Genomic DNA, 18,071 nt, shown 5'->3' with positions numbered 1-18,071 from the left:
ACCTGCTCTTGAACTATGTTTTGGTATAACAAACGTTTGCTAAGAATTGCGTCCAGATAATATTATGTTCAACCACAGATCTTTAAATAAGGTACTGAATAGAAATGGTAGACCGTAACTACCTAATCTCTTCTATACGGGGATCGCGTTTTGTCGATTTTGAGCAACTTGTTCGTACCAAAATTTTCCAAAGGACATATTTAGTATGCGACAGGTTGAGATAGCAATCGGTGTATGAGGCGGGGGGACGCTTCGCACACCCGCACGGTCCCGCGCTATCCCGCACCGTCCCCGTTAGCGCGAGGTCTGTGCGGGATTGCCATCTCGACCTGTTTCTTACTATACACATATTACATCTTATGTTAAGTTATTCTGATTTATGTGTGTTCAACATAGTTACTAATTATAACAACATAGGTAGTAAAGTTTTATGTTTACACATTCTTAAATACGTTAATCGTGGAGAAATGTCAACAATTAGTAAATAAATATTCAATATGTACCTATATTATAAAAGTTAAAGAACGAGAAAACAAACCTTAACGAATTAATTAATGCGAAAAAGTGATCAGGTAGGTATACTTAGGTACAATCATTTTGAACTACTTAGGAGTTGTTAAAATTCTACAACTTATATTAAGTACCTACTTATTACTGTATAATATTCCTTTGCTTCATAAATTGCACCAAAATACTACTCTTGGTTTGGAAGCATTAAGTGGGTTTTGAGCATACAAATATCAAATAATGTAGTAATTACCCTCCTACGTTTGTATGAAGAAAGCATCGAACTGAACCCACTTAATGCTTCCAAACCAAGAGTAGTATTTTGGTGCAATTTATGAAGCAAAGGATTATTATACAGTAATAAGTAGGTAGGTACTTGATATAAGTAAGTTGTAGAATTTTAACAACTCCTAAGTAAAATCGCGGGTATTTCTTAAAACCCCTCTTTGAATTCTTACAATTCTTCGAAATTAAGTAGAATACATAAACATTAGCTATAGGTAAGTACATTGTACCATCTAGTAACGATTATGTATGCGTCAAAATAATGTCAGTCAGCACAATGTAAGATGATGGGCATGTATCAAGACGAGCGACGGGAGATAGACAGCGTGTTAAATCGTTTTATGTGACAAACATACAAAACTGAAGCAAACATGTTTTGAATTTTCTTATCGCTACGTCATTGCGGATAGTTCGCGTAGTTTGCATTTTTGTCATTTTAAACCTCAGTTTCGTGTGTTAACGGAATTCGTTTTCTTTCTTCTTATCTAAGTACTTTTTATTAAAGGTAATTTTTGAGCGTAGGTACCTAAGTACCTAAGTGCAGTATGCTGCAGAAAGTAATGATGTACATCGGCCTTTAGAATGACATTTCGGCTTTGTAGAGCGTTCTCTGTCACTCATACCTAAGTATATGACGTTTTGTCGGTCTCAACGACAGTGGCAATGCTCTACAAAGTACAAATCTGCTATCTCCTTCTAAAGGTCGATGTACATTACGTTCTGTAATCGGTAACTAATTCGGTAGGTAATCGAATTGAAAGTAGGCTAACTAATTAGACACATCTACTGTATTGTGATTGTCGCAGCGCAATTTAGCGCGACGATCGGCCAATAGGAGCGCGCCAGTAGGCCACGAGTCGACAGACTATACTCTAGTCCACGGAAAGAAGATAATAGAGGGCTCTCTGTTACGTAATCCCATACAAATGATAAAGACAAAAGTCTGAGCGTTAACCATTTCGACTTTCGAGCTTAGACTATTCAAACAAGTAGACTACGATTTCTTGCCCCCCAAACACCGTTAGAGGCATGACGGCACACCAACCAACCCGAGGACAACACTGTGAGCGACGGACCGCCCCGTGTCCATCATCCGCAGATCCTCCCGAGGGCTAGGGCTCGCGGGGAGGGTAATTCCATTTCCACGTTTCCCATCCTCAACATCTCCCTCTCCCAAACTGGACAGGCGAGAGATCGGCGGGGCAGCCAGTGATTGAATGGGTGATGAAACACTCATCACAGCCACACGCTCCGCTCCTCGGGCTATGCTCCATGGGTGCGTCTACTGCGCCCTCTGCTCAGGACACTCAGAGGGACGCGCGGAAAACACCTTGCCAAGTCACTTAGCCATGGCCAGCAATATCCCATGAAGAGAAATTGTTAACCATGTTACCAGGTTACACCGGCCCAAGCGCTGCTCTTCCCCCGGAAGGTACCCGCAACACTCAGGCAAACGGGGAGATTACCTGGCTGGTACCCCTACTTGCCAACCCATGGTCTAAGTACTTGCCTACTTGTTTTTCACCAACTACCTATATGATAAATACCTACAAATTTTACAAAGTACCAAGCATTTTACAAAAATATTGCACACCAACCTAATATATTCAAAAATAAAATAACAATAAACATTAGCCTTAATTTTCCTTATTTATGTTAATTTTAGGTGTGAAATTCATAAAATATATCGTTTTACTTTCGTACTTATATTTAAATGAAGCATATACGTAATTTAAATATAAGTACCGAACGTATATATGCATAATTCGATATTTAAATAGAACGTATTAATAATGCAGCATAACATGAGGCGTATGACTGCGCAAGTGTGCATTGTACAAAAACAGATCTCGGACGGGCTTATAATCCTTAGTCCATAACCTGCGCAAAACACCATGTTGCTATCGGTCCCGCAAATAGCTAATGCGCGTGGCCGCCATTTAAGTGACGTCGGCACTAGACTGAAGTTTCGAGCTGATACTATATGTATTTTTATTTCGGCTGACGTCAAAATGACGTCATTTCGATGTTAATGAGACATGGCTCCAGCGCACTAGCAATTTACGGGACTTATATTTCAAATTGGACTACCTACTAATTGTTTTTGCGTGTACTATACTAACTAGTATCTATAGTTTATGTATTTATTAGTTGTGGTTAAAGAATTTTATTCTCAAAAGAAATAAGATATAGGTACCTACAAGATAAATTATAGTAACAAACTTAAGCTAATTTTATCTTTCGGCGCAGCGTAATACACAGTATAATACTTAATTACAATAATTATACTTAATCTAAATGTATAAAAATTTTTACAAAAAAAATAAAAACCGACTTCGTTACACAAACACTAAAAATTGAAAAATAATTTAATTTATTACCGAATATATTATGTATACAAGAGTTAATATAGTTCCATAATAATACTTTTTGGTGCCGGTGCCAATTAGCTTTAGCTGCGCGAATCGTCTAGACTTCATATTTTTATGGGACTCCACAATGGCACCTCATTGGCACCGACCCCAAAAAATATTATTATGGAACTATATTAACTCTTGTATACATAATATATTCGGTAATAAATTAAATTATTTTTCAATTTTTAGTGTTTGTGTAACGAAGTCGGTTTTTATTTTTTTTGTAAAAATTTTTTATTTCACAATTTTTAGTGGCCCCATGGAATTATGCTATGACTGGTTAAAAGTCTACTGTTTACTAAGCTATTACACTGATCGCGAGCAATTTACTCTTATCCGTTGAGGAGTTCCAGTATCTATCTTCGAAGATGTTCATCAGATCTTCACCAAATTGAAATGGGACCAACTTTGAAGTATACCCTTTCAAACAAAAAAATAATTTTCAAAATCGGTCTAGGCGTTTTCGAGTTATCGGGGAACATACATAAAAAATAAAAAAAAAAAAAAAAAAAAAAAAAAAGATTCCGACGAATTGAGAACCTCCTCCTTTTTTTGAAGTCGGTTAAAAAGGAAAAGGTGACTGACTGACTGACTGATCTATCAACGCCCAGTTAAAACGAATGGACGGATCGGACTGAAATTTGGCATGCAGATAGCTGTTATGACGTAAGCATCCGCTAATAAAGGATTTTTGAAAATTCAACGAATAAGGGGCTGAAATAGGGGTTTGAAATTTATGTAGTCCACGCGGACGAATTCGCGAGCTAGTCTTTAAATAAAAGTCCGATTGATTTCAACACCGTTTAATGGGTTCATTTTACATTTTACTAATTATGTTATTATTTTACGAGGCAGTTCTTATTAAAATCAGGAGTCTTTTAATTTCAAAACATCAGACAATAGGGCCGATTCTCTAGTACACAATCTCTAAACTAAACTAAATTAACAGGTCTAAATCTAGTGCTTTCCTTTTCCGCAAGCAACATTATGAAAGGGATAGCAATAGATTTAGACGTGATATTTTAGTTTAGTTTAGAGATTGTGTACAAAGGAATTAGCCACATTACTGTTTGATTTTCTGTTTGTTTAAAAAACAAAGAAAAATTTAATAACCAAAGACAAATTTAAAAACCAAAGACACTCAGTCGCGTGTCAAACCTTAAAGGCTATAATTTTATTCATCACTTCTTACCAAAGATTCTAGGTAGGTAGGTATTTCAATTAAATCATATACCTACGTTTATGACAAATTATCTTACTTTGGTTAAAGTTGTAAAAATGTTATCTTTGTTTTTTAATGTTTTAAGGATGTATGTACCTTCGTTTTTTATACTAATGCAGAACGCACAGTACGCGTAACATAATATTATGGCATTACTCGGATGGTGTCGCACAAAAAATATTCGCTAGCGTTCCTAATTTGAACGATACTGTTTTTTTTACTTAGATTTGTATTTCTTAATCTATAGCTTCTTTTTAATATAACATAATTTTTTAGAAGCATTAAATAGTAATTCAATTTCATTATTACATTACGCGGCAGAAAGTAATGTATACATCGGCCTTTAGAATGACATTTCGGCTTTGTAGAGCGTTGTCTCTGTCATTCATACCTATATGACGTTTTGTCGGTCTCAATGACAGGGACAACGCTCTACGAATCTCCTTCTAAATGTCGATGTACATTACTTTCGGCCGCGTACGCGTTTTGTACAGTAGTACATGATTTGAGATATAGTTTGATCACCTAACGAGTTATCCAGTTAAGAATAACATATCCAGTTTTAAATTATTTTCCAATATAAAGACAAAAATTAAACAGAAAAATTTTGGAGAAAACAAAAAATTGCCAGATTTATAAAGGATGACGTTTTATTATGACGCAAGTGTAAATTATTTTAAAGGAATAAATTTTAATGAGTTAATTTAGGCCGGGAAACATCCTTGGATAGACGAAAAATTACTTCAATTTCACGAAAATCGTGCGTGATTAATTTTTCGTGATTTTCATCATCATCTCTTTGCTAGCTCACTATTGCGCATGGGTCTCCTCAGAAATGAGATGGGTTGCCACTTGCCTGAGAGTTGCCAGTCCATACCTGGCCAGCGTGGCAGACTATGGGCAAACCCTTCTCATTCAGAGAAGACTAATGTTAAAGCCTAGCGTTTAGGACGTCCACCTTCTAATCGGAGGTCGGGGGTTCGATCCCGGACACGCACCTCTAACTTTTTGGAGTCAGGTGCGTTTTAAATAATTAAAATACCACTTGCTTTAACGGTGAAGGAAAACATCGTGAGGAAACCGGCATACCTGAGAGTTCTCCATAATGTTCTCAAAGGTGTGTGAAGTCTACCAATCCGCACATGGCCAGCGTGGTAGACTATGGCCAAAACCCTTGTCACCCCGAGAGGAGACCCGTGCTCTGTCGTGACCCGGCGATGAGTTGATTATGATAATGAAACAAGTCAGTGTTATAACTCCGATTCGAAGAATTTTTCCGATCAATATCTTATATTATATCTCAACTATTTTATTCAGCTAAAAATAAATATTGATATGACATAATTTTATTACTTGTTACATGTAAAACCTAATTTTGGTATTGATTAAATAGAAATACGTATTGTACGTGTACTAATCACTGAAATTATCAAGAAAAATATAGATTGATTAATCCACATTTACCGATTGATTTCAAACAAAGAAACGGATACCTGTTAAAAAAATTCAAAATAATCTCTATGTTCGCTTTTAGGATTATTTTACAAATAATTATAGGCCGTACAATATGACTCCTCACGCATCATTTTAACTCTATGGGTCAACTATCATGTCAAATGTACGGTTCACCTTTAAAATATGGACTAAAATCGTACTTTTGACATGAAATTCAGACACAAAAGTTAAAGTGGCGCGTAAGGAGTTAAATTTTACGCGTTGTAAAACCAGTAGGTACGGAAAAATATCGATTCGATCATTTTTGCGTACCTTAGACAGCTGTCGCAGCGTGAAATAAATTGCACCAAATTAAAAATTATCTATTATTCAACATAAAGTTTGACCAGAAATTAATATATAAAATGGCGCGTGAGGAGTTTAATTTTAGGCGTTATAAAACTAGCGCGAAAAAATATTGTTTCGATAATTTTGACGTACCTTTGACATAGATGTCGCAGCGTGAAATAAATTGCACCAAATTAAAAATTATCCATTATTCAACATAAAGCCTGATCAGAAATATAAACACCTTGCTCTGGAGTCGCCACTAGTATATGGTCTATGGTCACTAAGTATATGGTCTTCTATAAATTAGTTTCACAGGTTTTCCGCAATATGGCAAGGTATTTAATTTTTCTAGTCAGACTTTAACAAAAAAGGTAAGCCGCTTAATATTTTAATATAAATAACGGGTACATACCACGATTAATTTGATGACAGCTCGAACTTCATCTCTCGCAGCACCGCAGTCCCGTCGTGACCACAACCCGTGCAATTGGGTTGAAATATCGACAAATAAAAACATCAAATTAATCGTGGTATGTACCCGTTTTCTACATTAAAATATGTCGCTCAACCACGAAATAAGCTTAAAATCATTCGCTTACAGACAGTAAACAAAAAGAAATTATAAAATGGAAACCTACTTACGCTTAAGTTTTAAATATATCTACAAATGAAACCATTCGTAGAGTAAAAAAATAAAAGGAAAATACATATTTTCCATTGAATATCACTATTAATTTACAGTAATAGCTCTAGAGACGGCCAGCAGATTTCTTATTAATTGAATACCAAAGATATTATAAAATTCCAGATAGGCAATTATATTTTATAAAGTGAATTTGGCGCGGGTTCGAACGTGCTTCAAAAAATGGCGGGCCGTTACCAAGGTTGTCGAAAACACAAATTATTATTATTAAAACAAATAATTGTTATACCTATTCCGTATCTATTTAGTTATTTAATAAAGTTAACAAGTAAAGTTTTTGATTACATACCTATACCGTTAATTGCGGACTCGCAGACAAAGGATTCCATACCATCGTATCTTACAAGAAATACCACTTTTATTTTTTTTTGTGATTTAACCACAAAGTCACGGTTTTCGGATTTTTTCCTTTACTTGAGCTACTCTACCTGTCTTTCATGATTTTAAGTCAAAAGGAAGTAGGTAGGTAGGTAGGTAGGGTGTTTTGATTCCCTTGATGGTTCTTGACAGACACAACAAAGTGTTCCTATAAGGGTTCCTTTTTTTCTCTGGAGATACAGAACAATAAAGAGTTTTAAACATGTTTAAAATCTTGAAAATGTTTTTTATAAATAAATAAAAACATTTTAATTAAAAAAATTGCCTTGTCCCGCGATAAATAATATAGGAGATATTTTTTCGCTTGTTGTAGTAATACTATGGTTTCAAACAACGTTACTTCGCGGTAAAAAGGTTTTTAGCACTGTTCATAGCGAATTAACGTTTTTTGTTAATATCGATATATTCAATCAATAGAAAAATTATCCGTCGTCTCTTAGCGCCGAAATTAATAATAACCAATCTATCTATAATTTGTTGATAATTCATTGATATTTGTCAAAAATTTAATAGTAATTTTTTAACAATTTTTAATAATAACGTTGCTAAATATATGATATATATATATATATATATATATATATATATATGTTGATATAGGCGCGCGTGCAGACCCTGAAATCTAGTAAAATTGATTTTCTGTCGCATAGTATATTTTAATATTGCACTATATTTATATTTTTTGAACTCAGAATTTTCTTTTCTTTCATTAGACATTGATACGATAACAAAAAAAAAATTAGATCTGCACTTTTGGACGTTAGGTACATCCGCCACATTGATTTTATTCGTATAAATTGTGACCTATGTCGCCTGGACTATAATAACCTGATTGACATCTGCTTCATCAAAATCGGTTCAGTAGTCTAGGCGCTACGGTGGAACACACATAAATACAAACATACATACATAGACTGTTCAAATCATTCTTCCTTTTGACTTTGCTGTAGTTTGGTTTTGTGTAGGTAAAAAACAAAAGTTTTTTGAATAAACATCATTCCACTAGCTGTTACCAGAGACTTCGTCCGTGTGGTTTTGATTTTTAAAAATCCCGTGGGAATACTTTGATTTTCCGGAATAAAAAGTAGCCTATGACACTATACCCATGCAAAAAAAAAGCGTGGGTTCCTTGCTTCCATTGCGACGTGATTGCAGGACAAACCAATAAACAAACACTTTATAATATGGGTAGTGATTTCTACCGACAGAATATAGATAGAGAGGTTATTAATTTCGGTTATGTGGCTATAAATTGATCTAATTGGTGCTTGGGCTGTCGGTGCCACTGCTGCCGTTCTCGGTGTTCGCGAGCGCGGATTTTATGTTCTTGTTGTTCTTCTTGTTGGATTTGCTGAGCGTGGCCACTTCTTTGAGGAGGTTCTGTATTTTTGAGTTCATGAGCGTGAATTTATTTTCGTTTAAACGATCCTTGTTCTTCATTTCTATCCGGAGGTCCGTCGTGACGTTGTGGTGCTGCGCTTTTAATTCGGTGATCTGAAACAATTTAATCTAAATAATATAAAAGGAAAAGGTGACTGACTGACTGACTGACTGATCTATCAACGCACAGCTCAAACTACTGGACGGATCGAGCTGAAATTTGGCATGCAGATAGCTGTTATGACGTAAGCATCCGCTAAAAAAGGATTTTTGAAAATTCAACCCTGAAAGTGGTGAAATAGGGGTTTGAAATTTATGTAGTCCACGCGGACGAAGTCGCGAGCATAAGCTAGTATACTAATATAATAAATGTGAAAGCGTGTCTGTCTGTTTGCTACATAATCACGACCCTACCGTTTAAGCGATTTTAACGAAATTTGATATACACAAGTATGTTCCTACGGGTTTTTTTTAAAACCTAGATCCAAGTGGACGAAACTGCAAGTATTATTTATTTGGTATAGAGATAGCTTTTATACCAGACACCCCTGTCCAGTCTAGAGGCTATTTTTCATAAATTAAAACATCTCGATCATTGTCTGTTGTCCACATGTTTGTGTGTGTGTGTGTGTGTGTGCGTGCGTGTGTGTGTGCGTGCTCATCGCAAGGTTGTACTATTGGGCACGAATAAAGGAACAGACAAGAAAGTAAGTCATTAAAAACATGGTAAAACCGGGCGATCCTGGTTAGCAGACTGTTTAGGTGATCATCAATTTTATAGCCTCAATAGCTCAACCGTTGCACTATTGTCGTACCTACTCTTAGCACAAGCCTGACGCTTAGTTGGAGAGGAAAGGGGAATATTAGTCATTTAACATGGCTAATATTCTTTAAAAAAAAAAAAATGACGTCAGGTTTCGTTTTAATCATTGGTATGCACTTTGAAATTTTGTTCCTGTCTTAACCGTTTGTATGAGTGGAATACATACCAGTTTGTCTTTGGAAAGTAGCTCCATATCTTTTTGTTGAACTCTCTTTTGCAGGCTGGCGATGGTTTCCTTTAGCTGCGTCATTGCTACCACGTGATCTGAACTGTTGGGGTCCAATTCTCCTGAACAACCCAAAAAATGTTTCTTTTGATCAATATAAAAACAACTATTGCCTCTTATGAACAGCGCTAGAGAAAATGTTATGGCTTTTGCGGCCTTTTTAAGTTTTAAGGACTTTAAAGAATGTAGGGGAGAGTAGAATACAATGTTGACATTCGTAGGCTTTTAAACAATCCCTTATTATATAAGGGTCAGGGCAGACTGAGTGCAAAACTCCTCAAGCATAGTTGTCAAGTTTTCTGACAGACAATAATCAACTAGTGGTTTGCCCTATGTCTATTTTATTTTTTCACATTTTCTTGTGAGAGTTAACAATCTTGTTCGTATAGTGTACCTACAGTGCCAGTTGTTTTGTACCTTGTTAGCAGTGCAAGACACCACAACACAAATTAAATAGGATCTACTATTCATGGCATCCATATTAAATATGAATTTTGGAAACCAACTATATATTTTGGAAATTGACAAAGAAAATTCTTTTTTGTCTACGATTTTTAGTCACGTGACCGTAAACGGCTGTGATTGGCCGAGTGGTTGATGACGTCAACTGTTCGTGAACAGTTACGTGTTTAGTTTAGTCAACAACCAAAGTTTATGAGCAGGTGGCGTCAAAATGACGATGAGTACGAGGTGCCATATTGTTCAAACCTGCTTGAGCATATTTGCGTAGACGGATAGTAATTATAGATTGTATCTTATTTCAATAGAACTGCAAATAGCATGCAAGATAGAAAACAAATGATAAATGAAAAAATACATTAGCGCATGTTAATTTTGATTAAAAAATAATAAAACAAACATACCTCGAGCGTTAAAAACATACATGCCTTGTATAGGGGTGAGTTTGGACTTCTTCTCCATTGGTTGCGAGTCATTCATAGACATGTCTCCGGAGCCCATAGACTTCATGTCCGACTTGCGTTTGTCTTTGTGACTGCTCTTCGACCTGCGCGTAGTATATCTCTTGCGTTTAATATTACTAACATGGTAACATATTAAAAACTGTAAATGTTTGTCGGTTCATTTGCTTGTGGGGCACATCACGCAAAACCACTGCAACAATTAAATTTAGAAAGTTCAAAAACAAATACCAGATTGTTCCTCTTAAAAGTACCACCACAGATGGAAACATGATGAGATTATAAATGGGGTCTTGGACTGTTTTATGAAAAGTCTCACAGCCTATTGTTTACATAACTAAAATGCTGCTAAAAATATTTTCCCGCGGAAATTACCCTATTTTTGTTAAAAAAAAATTAAAAATACTTGTCGTTTATCGCCTTGTTACGTCATTGATCGCCTTCCGTACAGTGTGACGTTAATAATTAATTATGTTAAAAATAAATCATGATTTTTATTTAATTATTCTATTTAATAACGAATTCTAGCCCCATAAACAACCGCTATAAACCTATCCTATTACCAGATAATGCCTGCGACTTCGTCCGCGTGGATTTAGGTTTTGAAATTCCTGAGGAAACACTTAGATTTTCTGGGATAAACTATCTCTATGCCAATAGACATGGCGTGAAGGAGTAACAAACATCCAACTCTTTACATTTACAATATTAGTAAGATTATTTATTTTCGTAATTCATATCAAAGCCTGATTTACCTAATAATTTATTATTGTAATATTTTTGTTTGTTGACGTTGTATATTTGTTTGTCATAATATCCATCGCACTAGATACTTTATTATGACGATTTTACCGCATAAACCTTATTTCACACTACGGGATATAATATAATATGTTATTATAGTCCGGGCAAAATATACCTACAATAATTCGCGTATAGGTAAAAATTGGTACAGTATGCGGCAGAAAATAATGTACAACGACCTTTAGAATGAGATTTCGGCTTTGTAGAGCGTTCTCTTTCACTCATACCTATGTGACGTTTTGTCGGTCTCAAGTCTCAACGACAGAGACAACGCTCTACAAATCCACTATCTCTACCTCAATAAATCTTCGATATATAAAGGTCGATGTACATTATTTTCTGCCGCGTACTGTACGAATGTTGGGAACACCAATGTGGGATCGATGGGGGCTTTTTACAATTTTTTATATATTGGTGTGCCATTCATACCAATTTTTAACGCGAATACTCTATGCGAATTATTGTAGCCGTGAATATAATTTTGCCTGGAATATAATATATCCCGTAGTGTGAAATGAGCTTCAGATGTCAGGCTATATAGCATACGCAACGCTAAAAGGCGAAGCTAACAACACCCAAATTACTGAGAAACTTTGTGTTTGGCAAATACGAAGGAAACTGATGAACCGACAAACATTGCTGTCTCTACACGAAATAATAAACCAGAGAATGCCCAACCATGGGCTTAACGTGCTCTACGCGGTGCACAGGAAAAACACCACCACCACTTCCTAACTACTGTAGTACTGAGCATTTCTTGGCAGTACTAACTTGGACATCTACATTTAGTCAAACTTGCCAACCGTTTCGCGCGTCGTACGTGGCACAGCTCGCACCCGCCACGTGTTGGCATTAATCATACCTTAGGGTCCTTTCACAATACTTTCAGTGCGATGTCGCAGCGTAAATTTCTAACAGCCGCACTCAGAGTCGCTAATCATTACTTAAAATTGAGTTAAAACGAGACAGATTTATGTGAGAGATATACCTCTGTCTCGTTTTAACTAAACTTAAGTAACGACTAAGCGACTCTGAGTACGGCTGTAAGATAACACCCAACGCATCATTGGAATTTATATGGGAATTGCATTGAGTTGTGACATCGTTCTTGACATCGATGCGGCATCACACCCAGTATTGTGGAAGGGCCTTGTCAATATAATATGAAAACCTACATCATTTGTTTACCGTTTTGTAACAAAAGATGTGCAAGTGGGTAGATTAAAAAAAACTATTATTGTTTAACTGTATGTTTGCTACTTAGCTTAATAATGTGTTCTTTTATTTAAATATTGATAAGCCTTTAGACAAATGAGGAATTAATAAAAAGTTGTCAACTGACTTGTGTGAGCGGTGCTTGTTTTTATCAGCTGTGGACATATTATGCTGCTTGGTCCGTGCCAGTGCCCGCTTCAACGACTGTGTGCACAGCCAACACAGCAGTTTGCCGTCCACCTGAAACATATGCTAGTGTCTTCACTAAGGATTTGAGTCGCAGGCGAAATGAACAGGATATATAACGTTTTTGTCCCTACTAAAAATGGTAAAAAATTAGCCCTAACGCGGTTACGCACTCATCGAGTCCATGAAAATACGTTCTGTTTTGTTTTCTATGGGAGCTATATTATGTCGTAGATAATCGCTGGTATTCTCACGGATGACGGAAGTGCAATGCGTAATCGCCGTTATGATGTGAGTGACCCTTAAGTCTATCCGAAATTTTAAAGTCTTATGTCCTCCCCCACCCCCATCGTATATTAGGAGTTTATGTAAATTTTACAGGACAATAATTAAAACAATGTCTGGTGTAACCACATTACATCATGAAAAAAGCTCTTTCTTTTAATTTCAGTGGCTATGTTACTATACATTTTATTTCTTATAACATCTTAAAGGTACGAACAATTTTTTGAGAAAAAGTTCAGTTTCAATTTTGTATCCTAACTTGTGTACAAGATTTTCCAAAAATCTTTGAATGTAGCTTTTATTTTAATACAGCTGCTATGGCTTCTTCTAATGGGTTAAATTTTAGCCTCACCGACGGCTCTTGAAACGACATCCTGAATAGTATTATGGATGAGCAAATTGTGGTACATACAACCTTCTTGTTATCATCATGTCTGTCGAAGGCGCAGCGCTGCTTGCACTGTTCGCACGTCACCGCTGCGCCATACTTGCGCTCGGAGTTTGCGCATCGCTGACACTTGTTGCCTAAAATCATATTTATAATTTCTTTATGATAGTGTTTTACCTACACTTCCAGGAAACTCCTACAATTTTTTTTAAATACATATTATTATTATTATTTTTACAAATTTTTAAATTCTTTCTTAGCGGGTGCCTACATCTATCTGCATGCCAAATTTCAGCCTGATCCATCCAGTAGTTTGAGCTGTGAATTGATTGATCAGTCAGTCAGTCAGTCGGTCAGCTTTTCCTTTTATGCATATAGAATTATATAAAACAACTGAAATGAGTTTACCAATAAATGCAGCAATAATGTTGCAGTATTCACACGCTGTAGGCTTTCCATAGGCTTTGACATTGGCCTCACATTTTTTGCAGATTGATGAAGTATTTGATTTGCTGCAAATTGAAACATATAAACATTAAAGTACAACACAACTTTGCAGAAAAAGTCTTATAGGTGAAGTCACTTTAATATTATGATTTGAGACATGACATTTTAAAAATAAACTATGAGAGAGGTAAAGTTGTTCAGTACATGGAAGACGGTGCGGTACATGGTACAGTACAGCAGAAAATAATGTACATCAGCCTTTGGAGTGACACTTCGGCTTTGTAGAGCGTTGTCTCTGTCACTCATACCTATATGACGTTTTGTCAGTCTCAATGATTGAGACAATGCTCTACAAATCTGCTATCTCCTTCTAAAGGTCGATGTACATTACTTTCTGCCACGTACTGTAATTTAGTAGTTAGAAACTGGTTACCGCTACAAAGATGTATGCAAATTTGGAAAAAATAAAAGAATTGGATATTGAAATAAACATGAAAATTGAGAGCCAAAAAAAATTTGCTTTACTTTCTTGAGGGGTCATAAAATATGGATTCAATGAGGTATTACTCCAATACCTTATTACATATGTATTTTAGAATCCTTGTGAGGTTTCCTAAACAATTTTTGGAACAGAAAAATCAATACGACAAACAGAAACAGGCTTAAATCTATTCTAAAATTGATGCTACTTGACAGTCTTGGGTCAAGCAAAATTGAATTATTATGCATATCAAATGTAACTTCTAACTTGTAATTTCAGATTTTCTTTCTTGTTACGCTTACATAGGTATTTTTTTACATAATTTCTTATGTCATGTAGGTTTTCTTTAAATTAGAAACAAATACATAACAACAAGCAAAAAGTTGTTGCTAGTGACAAGTTTGATAAGTACAAGAGTTACAAAGTACCTTGATAATGGTCTTTGAATTTGAAATGCATAATATTGGGAAGTCTACTTGTGTTTGCCAGTTTCCCACTACCTACATTATTCTGTGCACTTCTGCAAATAAAATTATTGTGAAATTATTTAATTCTGTAATTCTTAGAAAAAGCCACAAAGTTGCAAGAGGAAACTATTAAGTAATGATAATTTAGCTAACATCCTGTGTGCTTCATAAGCTACTAAGCTATTATTTGTAGGCTACAGTGAATTGTCAGGAAAAGTACATATCATAAATTGATAGTAAAATAGTGTCATAATATTTCCTATTAATTATAATTTTCATTACTGGGAATTTCAAGCTCTTTTATTTCTAAGAATCGGGATATCGTCATAGATTGATTATGTGAAACTGGTAATTCAAGTGGATGTTTTGTCAACATGTTTATAAAATAAAGCTGGTTCATAAAATGCGCAATTTTCTTTACATATCACATGACTTGGCGCATGTTTCTGACCTTGTCTGTTGGAACTCCGAACGGCAGTACGTGCACTTGACGACGGGAAAAGAGCCACGACACTCCTGAAAAACAGAACACAGCGTCACGACTGACGTCAGAACTCAGAATCAACTGTAAACGTTGTACGTAACTGTATCTTCTTCCTCACACAACACAGTAAAAGCATTTGATACAGATCAATGAATAAATTACCACGAATTGACCTTACCTTGCAAAGCTGTTCTCCAGGAGACAATTCTTCGAAAGGATGCCTTGAGAAACAACGAGAGCAAGCGAAAAGTGCTGTGGATGCGGCTGAACTCATCTTAGGGCAAGATTTATATAGAATAAGGAAAATGTTTCACTTGAAATACCAACAAAAATCAAAATATAACACAAATGACGCCAGAAAACTTCAAAAATTATAACAAAGTGAATGTTCTCGGATGACGAAACGGAACGCCATGACACTTGACAGCAGTACTCAGCACATAACAGACCTACTCAGCACAGACCAGTAATCCAGTAGGGATGAGTCGTGAGCCAAAGAGTATAAAATATGTATGTACGCTTTTGAGTTTTGGTCGTGAGATATAGTAGATAATCTATGGTCGTGAGCTTGGTCATGACTCATGAGCATCGATATAGAAAGTTATAATTCTTAAAGAAGTAGAACTTAACTTTTTCTTTGCTCATGAGCGATGTAAGCGTGTTTCGATATTGGTAAAATATAAATATTGTTTTGTTACAAAATATATATGTTTGGCAATGTTACAGCTCTGCTTCTAAATTATTCTTTGGAGATAGCGATATTAAGTCTTCTGTAGGCGTTCAGCAGGGGGATCCTTTAGGTCCGGCCCTGTTCAGCTTAGGGATCCATAACCATATCTCAAATTTAACATCTAAATTTAACATATGGTATCTTGATGATGGAACCATTGGGGGCAACGTGGATGACGTTCTAAAAGATCTTAATCATATTAAGCAACAGTTTGGGAAAATTGGTTTAGAACTTAATTTTTCGAAATGCGAATTGTTTTTTACAGAAAAACTGTCGCAAGAAAGAATTCTATTGGCCTCTGAATTATTCAATGAAATTTCACCTAATATTAAAATACTTGATAAACGTTCACTTTGCCTTCTCGGTGCTCCTCTTTATAATGAATCCATACAACCACTCTTGGATCAAAAAGTCAGAACATTTTCGGCTAATACCGACAAATTGGGCACTCTAAATTCTCACATTGCATTTTCGATCCTAAAATATTGCCTTTTTGTACCTAAATTAATTTACATTCTCCGCGCGAGCCCAATTTGGAAATTTCATGGACTGCTCGATAACATGGATGCCACCCTTAAAAGTACACTAGAACAAATTCTAAATTTAACTTTTGATGAGCACTCCTGGAACCAAGCAACTTTACCGGTCAAGTACGGTGGCATCGGCGTGAGGAAAATTTCCAGTGTAGCTCTTCCGGCTTTTCTGTCCTCTGTGCATAGTATAAAAGAGCTTAGCTCTCAAATTCTCAAATCCAATTCATCATTGACCTATGCCACAGAGGCCCTAGAGAGTTGGAAGGTCAGATGTCCCAATGTCGACATCCCGAAGGAACGTACTACACAAAAACTTTGGGATTTGCCATTGGTTCAACTGACACATACGAATTTGGTTCAAAATCTTACAAGTGACAGAGATCGTGCCAGGCTTCTAGCATTATCCGAAAAGGAATCTGGGTATTGGCTGCATGCCTTGCCATCAAAAAATCTCGGCACACTTTTAGATAACGAAAGTTTTCGTGTGGCTCTAGGTCTCAGATTGGGAACACCACTGTGCCATCAGCACAGATGTCCGTGTGGAAAAGAGGTTGATAAATTTGGAATCCACGGACTCTCTTGCCAAAGGAGCTCCGGTAGGCTGTTTAGGAATGGCTCTCTTAACGATACAATTAAAAGAGCTCTTGCCACCATAAATATTCCTGCGCTCATTGAGCCGGCAAGGATTAGTCGGGATGATGGCAAGAGACCTGATGGATTGACGCTGGTTCCCTGGACACATTGGCCCCGTGTCATATCAGGAAGACAGCATCAAGACCGGGAGCCGCAGCAGAAACAGCTGAAAACGGCAAGCGGCGCAAGTATGCCTCTCTTATAGAGAGTTACATTTTTGTGCCGTTTGCCGTGGAGACCCTGGGGCCATGGAGTCTTAGTGCTAAAAAATTTTTACGAGACATTTCACCGCGATTAATAGCCTCAACTGGTGACAGAAGGGCTGGCTCATTTTTTGCGCAGCGGATCAGCTGCAGTGGCTGTCCAGCGCGGAAATGCAGCCAGTATTCTTGGCACCATTCCACGCGGTCATGATTTATATAGTAATTAGATAAGGCTAGCTTTAAGTTTTATTGTATTAAAAAAAAAATATATATATATTAAATATAAAGATAATAACTAACTATAATGTAATTAATGGGGCAACCAGAAATACACGCTTTTTGTCCTCAAATACGGTCAATAGTTGGTAAGCCTGATATTCAAGCAAAAACAGGCGAAAACCCACCTAAGTCCCACAAAATATTTTTTTGTCTTTGACAGCACTGACATTAATTTTAGGATTGCTCTATATAAAACATTTTACAGTGAAACATTAATTGGGATCTCAAGGGACCAAGACATATTATGTACCAATTATTGAGGGTTTCCAATAATCTGGTTTTCCAATTAT

The 18,071-nt window shown here is 36.2% G+C and overlaps 1 protein-coding gene across 14 annotated transcripts; it reads right to left on the bottom strand.

Annotated features, from left to right (window-relative positions):
- Positions 1-8,442: 8,442 nt before the first annotated feature.
- On the bottom strand, positions 8,443-15,841 carry LOC117986783 (protein FAM76A). 14 transcript variants are annotated; one of them, XM_034973637.2, is made up of 8 exons: positions 15,582-15,841; positions 15,371-15,435; positions 13,933-14,036; positions 13,549-13,661; positions 12,793-12,917; positions 10,590-10,732; positions 9,667-9,788; positions 8,443-8,791 (listed from the first exon to the last, which is right to left on the bottom strand). In XM_034973637.2, exons 1-8 carry the CDS (start codon positions 15,675-15,677, stop codon positions 8,555-8,557), a joined length of 1,005 nt encoding a protein of 334 aa, XP_034829528.1. In that variant the 5' UTR covers positions 15,678-15,841; the 3' UTR covers positions 8,443-8,554. The 14 variants fall into 14 exon arrangements, with proteins under 14 accessions (XP_034829528.1, XP_034829529.1, XP_069358129.1 ...); XM_034973638.2 differs by having other exon boundaries at positions 10,614-10,732; XM_069502028.1 differs by having other exon boundaries at positions 10,590-10,720.
- Positions 15,842-18,071: the final 2,230 nt, after the last annotated feature.

The sequence above is a fragment of the Maniola hyperantus genome, chromosome 12 (assembly GCF_902806685.2).
Source record: "Maniola hyperantus chromosome 12, iAphHyp1.2, whole genome shotgun sequence".
NCBI classification, from domain to species: Eukaryota; Metazoa; Arthropoda; class Insecta; order Lepidoptera; family Nymphalidae; genus Maniola; species Maniola hyperantus.
This window is presented reverse-complemented; position numbering and strand designations above follow the sequence as displayed.

What these genes read in the sequence shown, in the direction of transcription:
- LOC117986783 (XM_034973637.2), bottom strand. Translation starts at nt 15,677, where the DNA reads ATGAGTTCAGCCGCATCCACAGCACTTTTCGCTTGCTCTCGTTGTTTC. An exon ending in CATTATTGCTGCATTTATTG is followed by an intron (nt 13,662 to 13,932) that starts GTAAACTCATTT and finishes ATATGATTTTAG; the next exon opens with GCAACAAGTGTCAGCGATGC. An exon ending in ATGATGATAACAAGAAGGTT is followed by an intron (nt 12,918 to 13,548) that starts GTATGTACCACA and finishes TGAAGACACTAG; the next exon opens with CATATGTTTCAGGTGGACGG.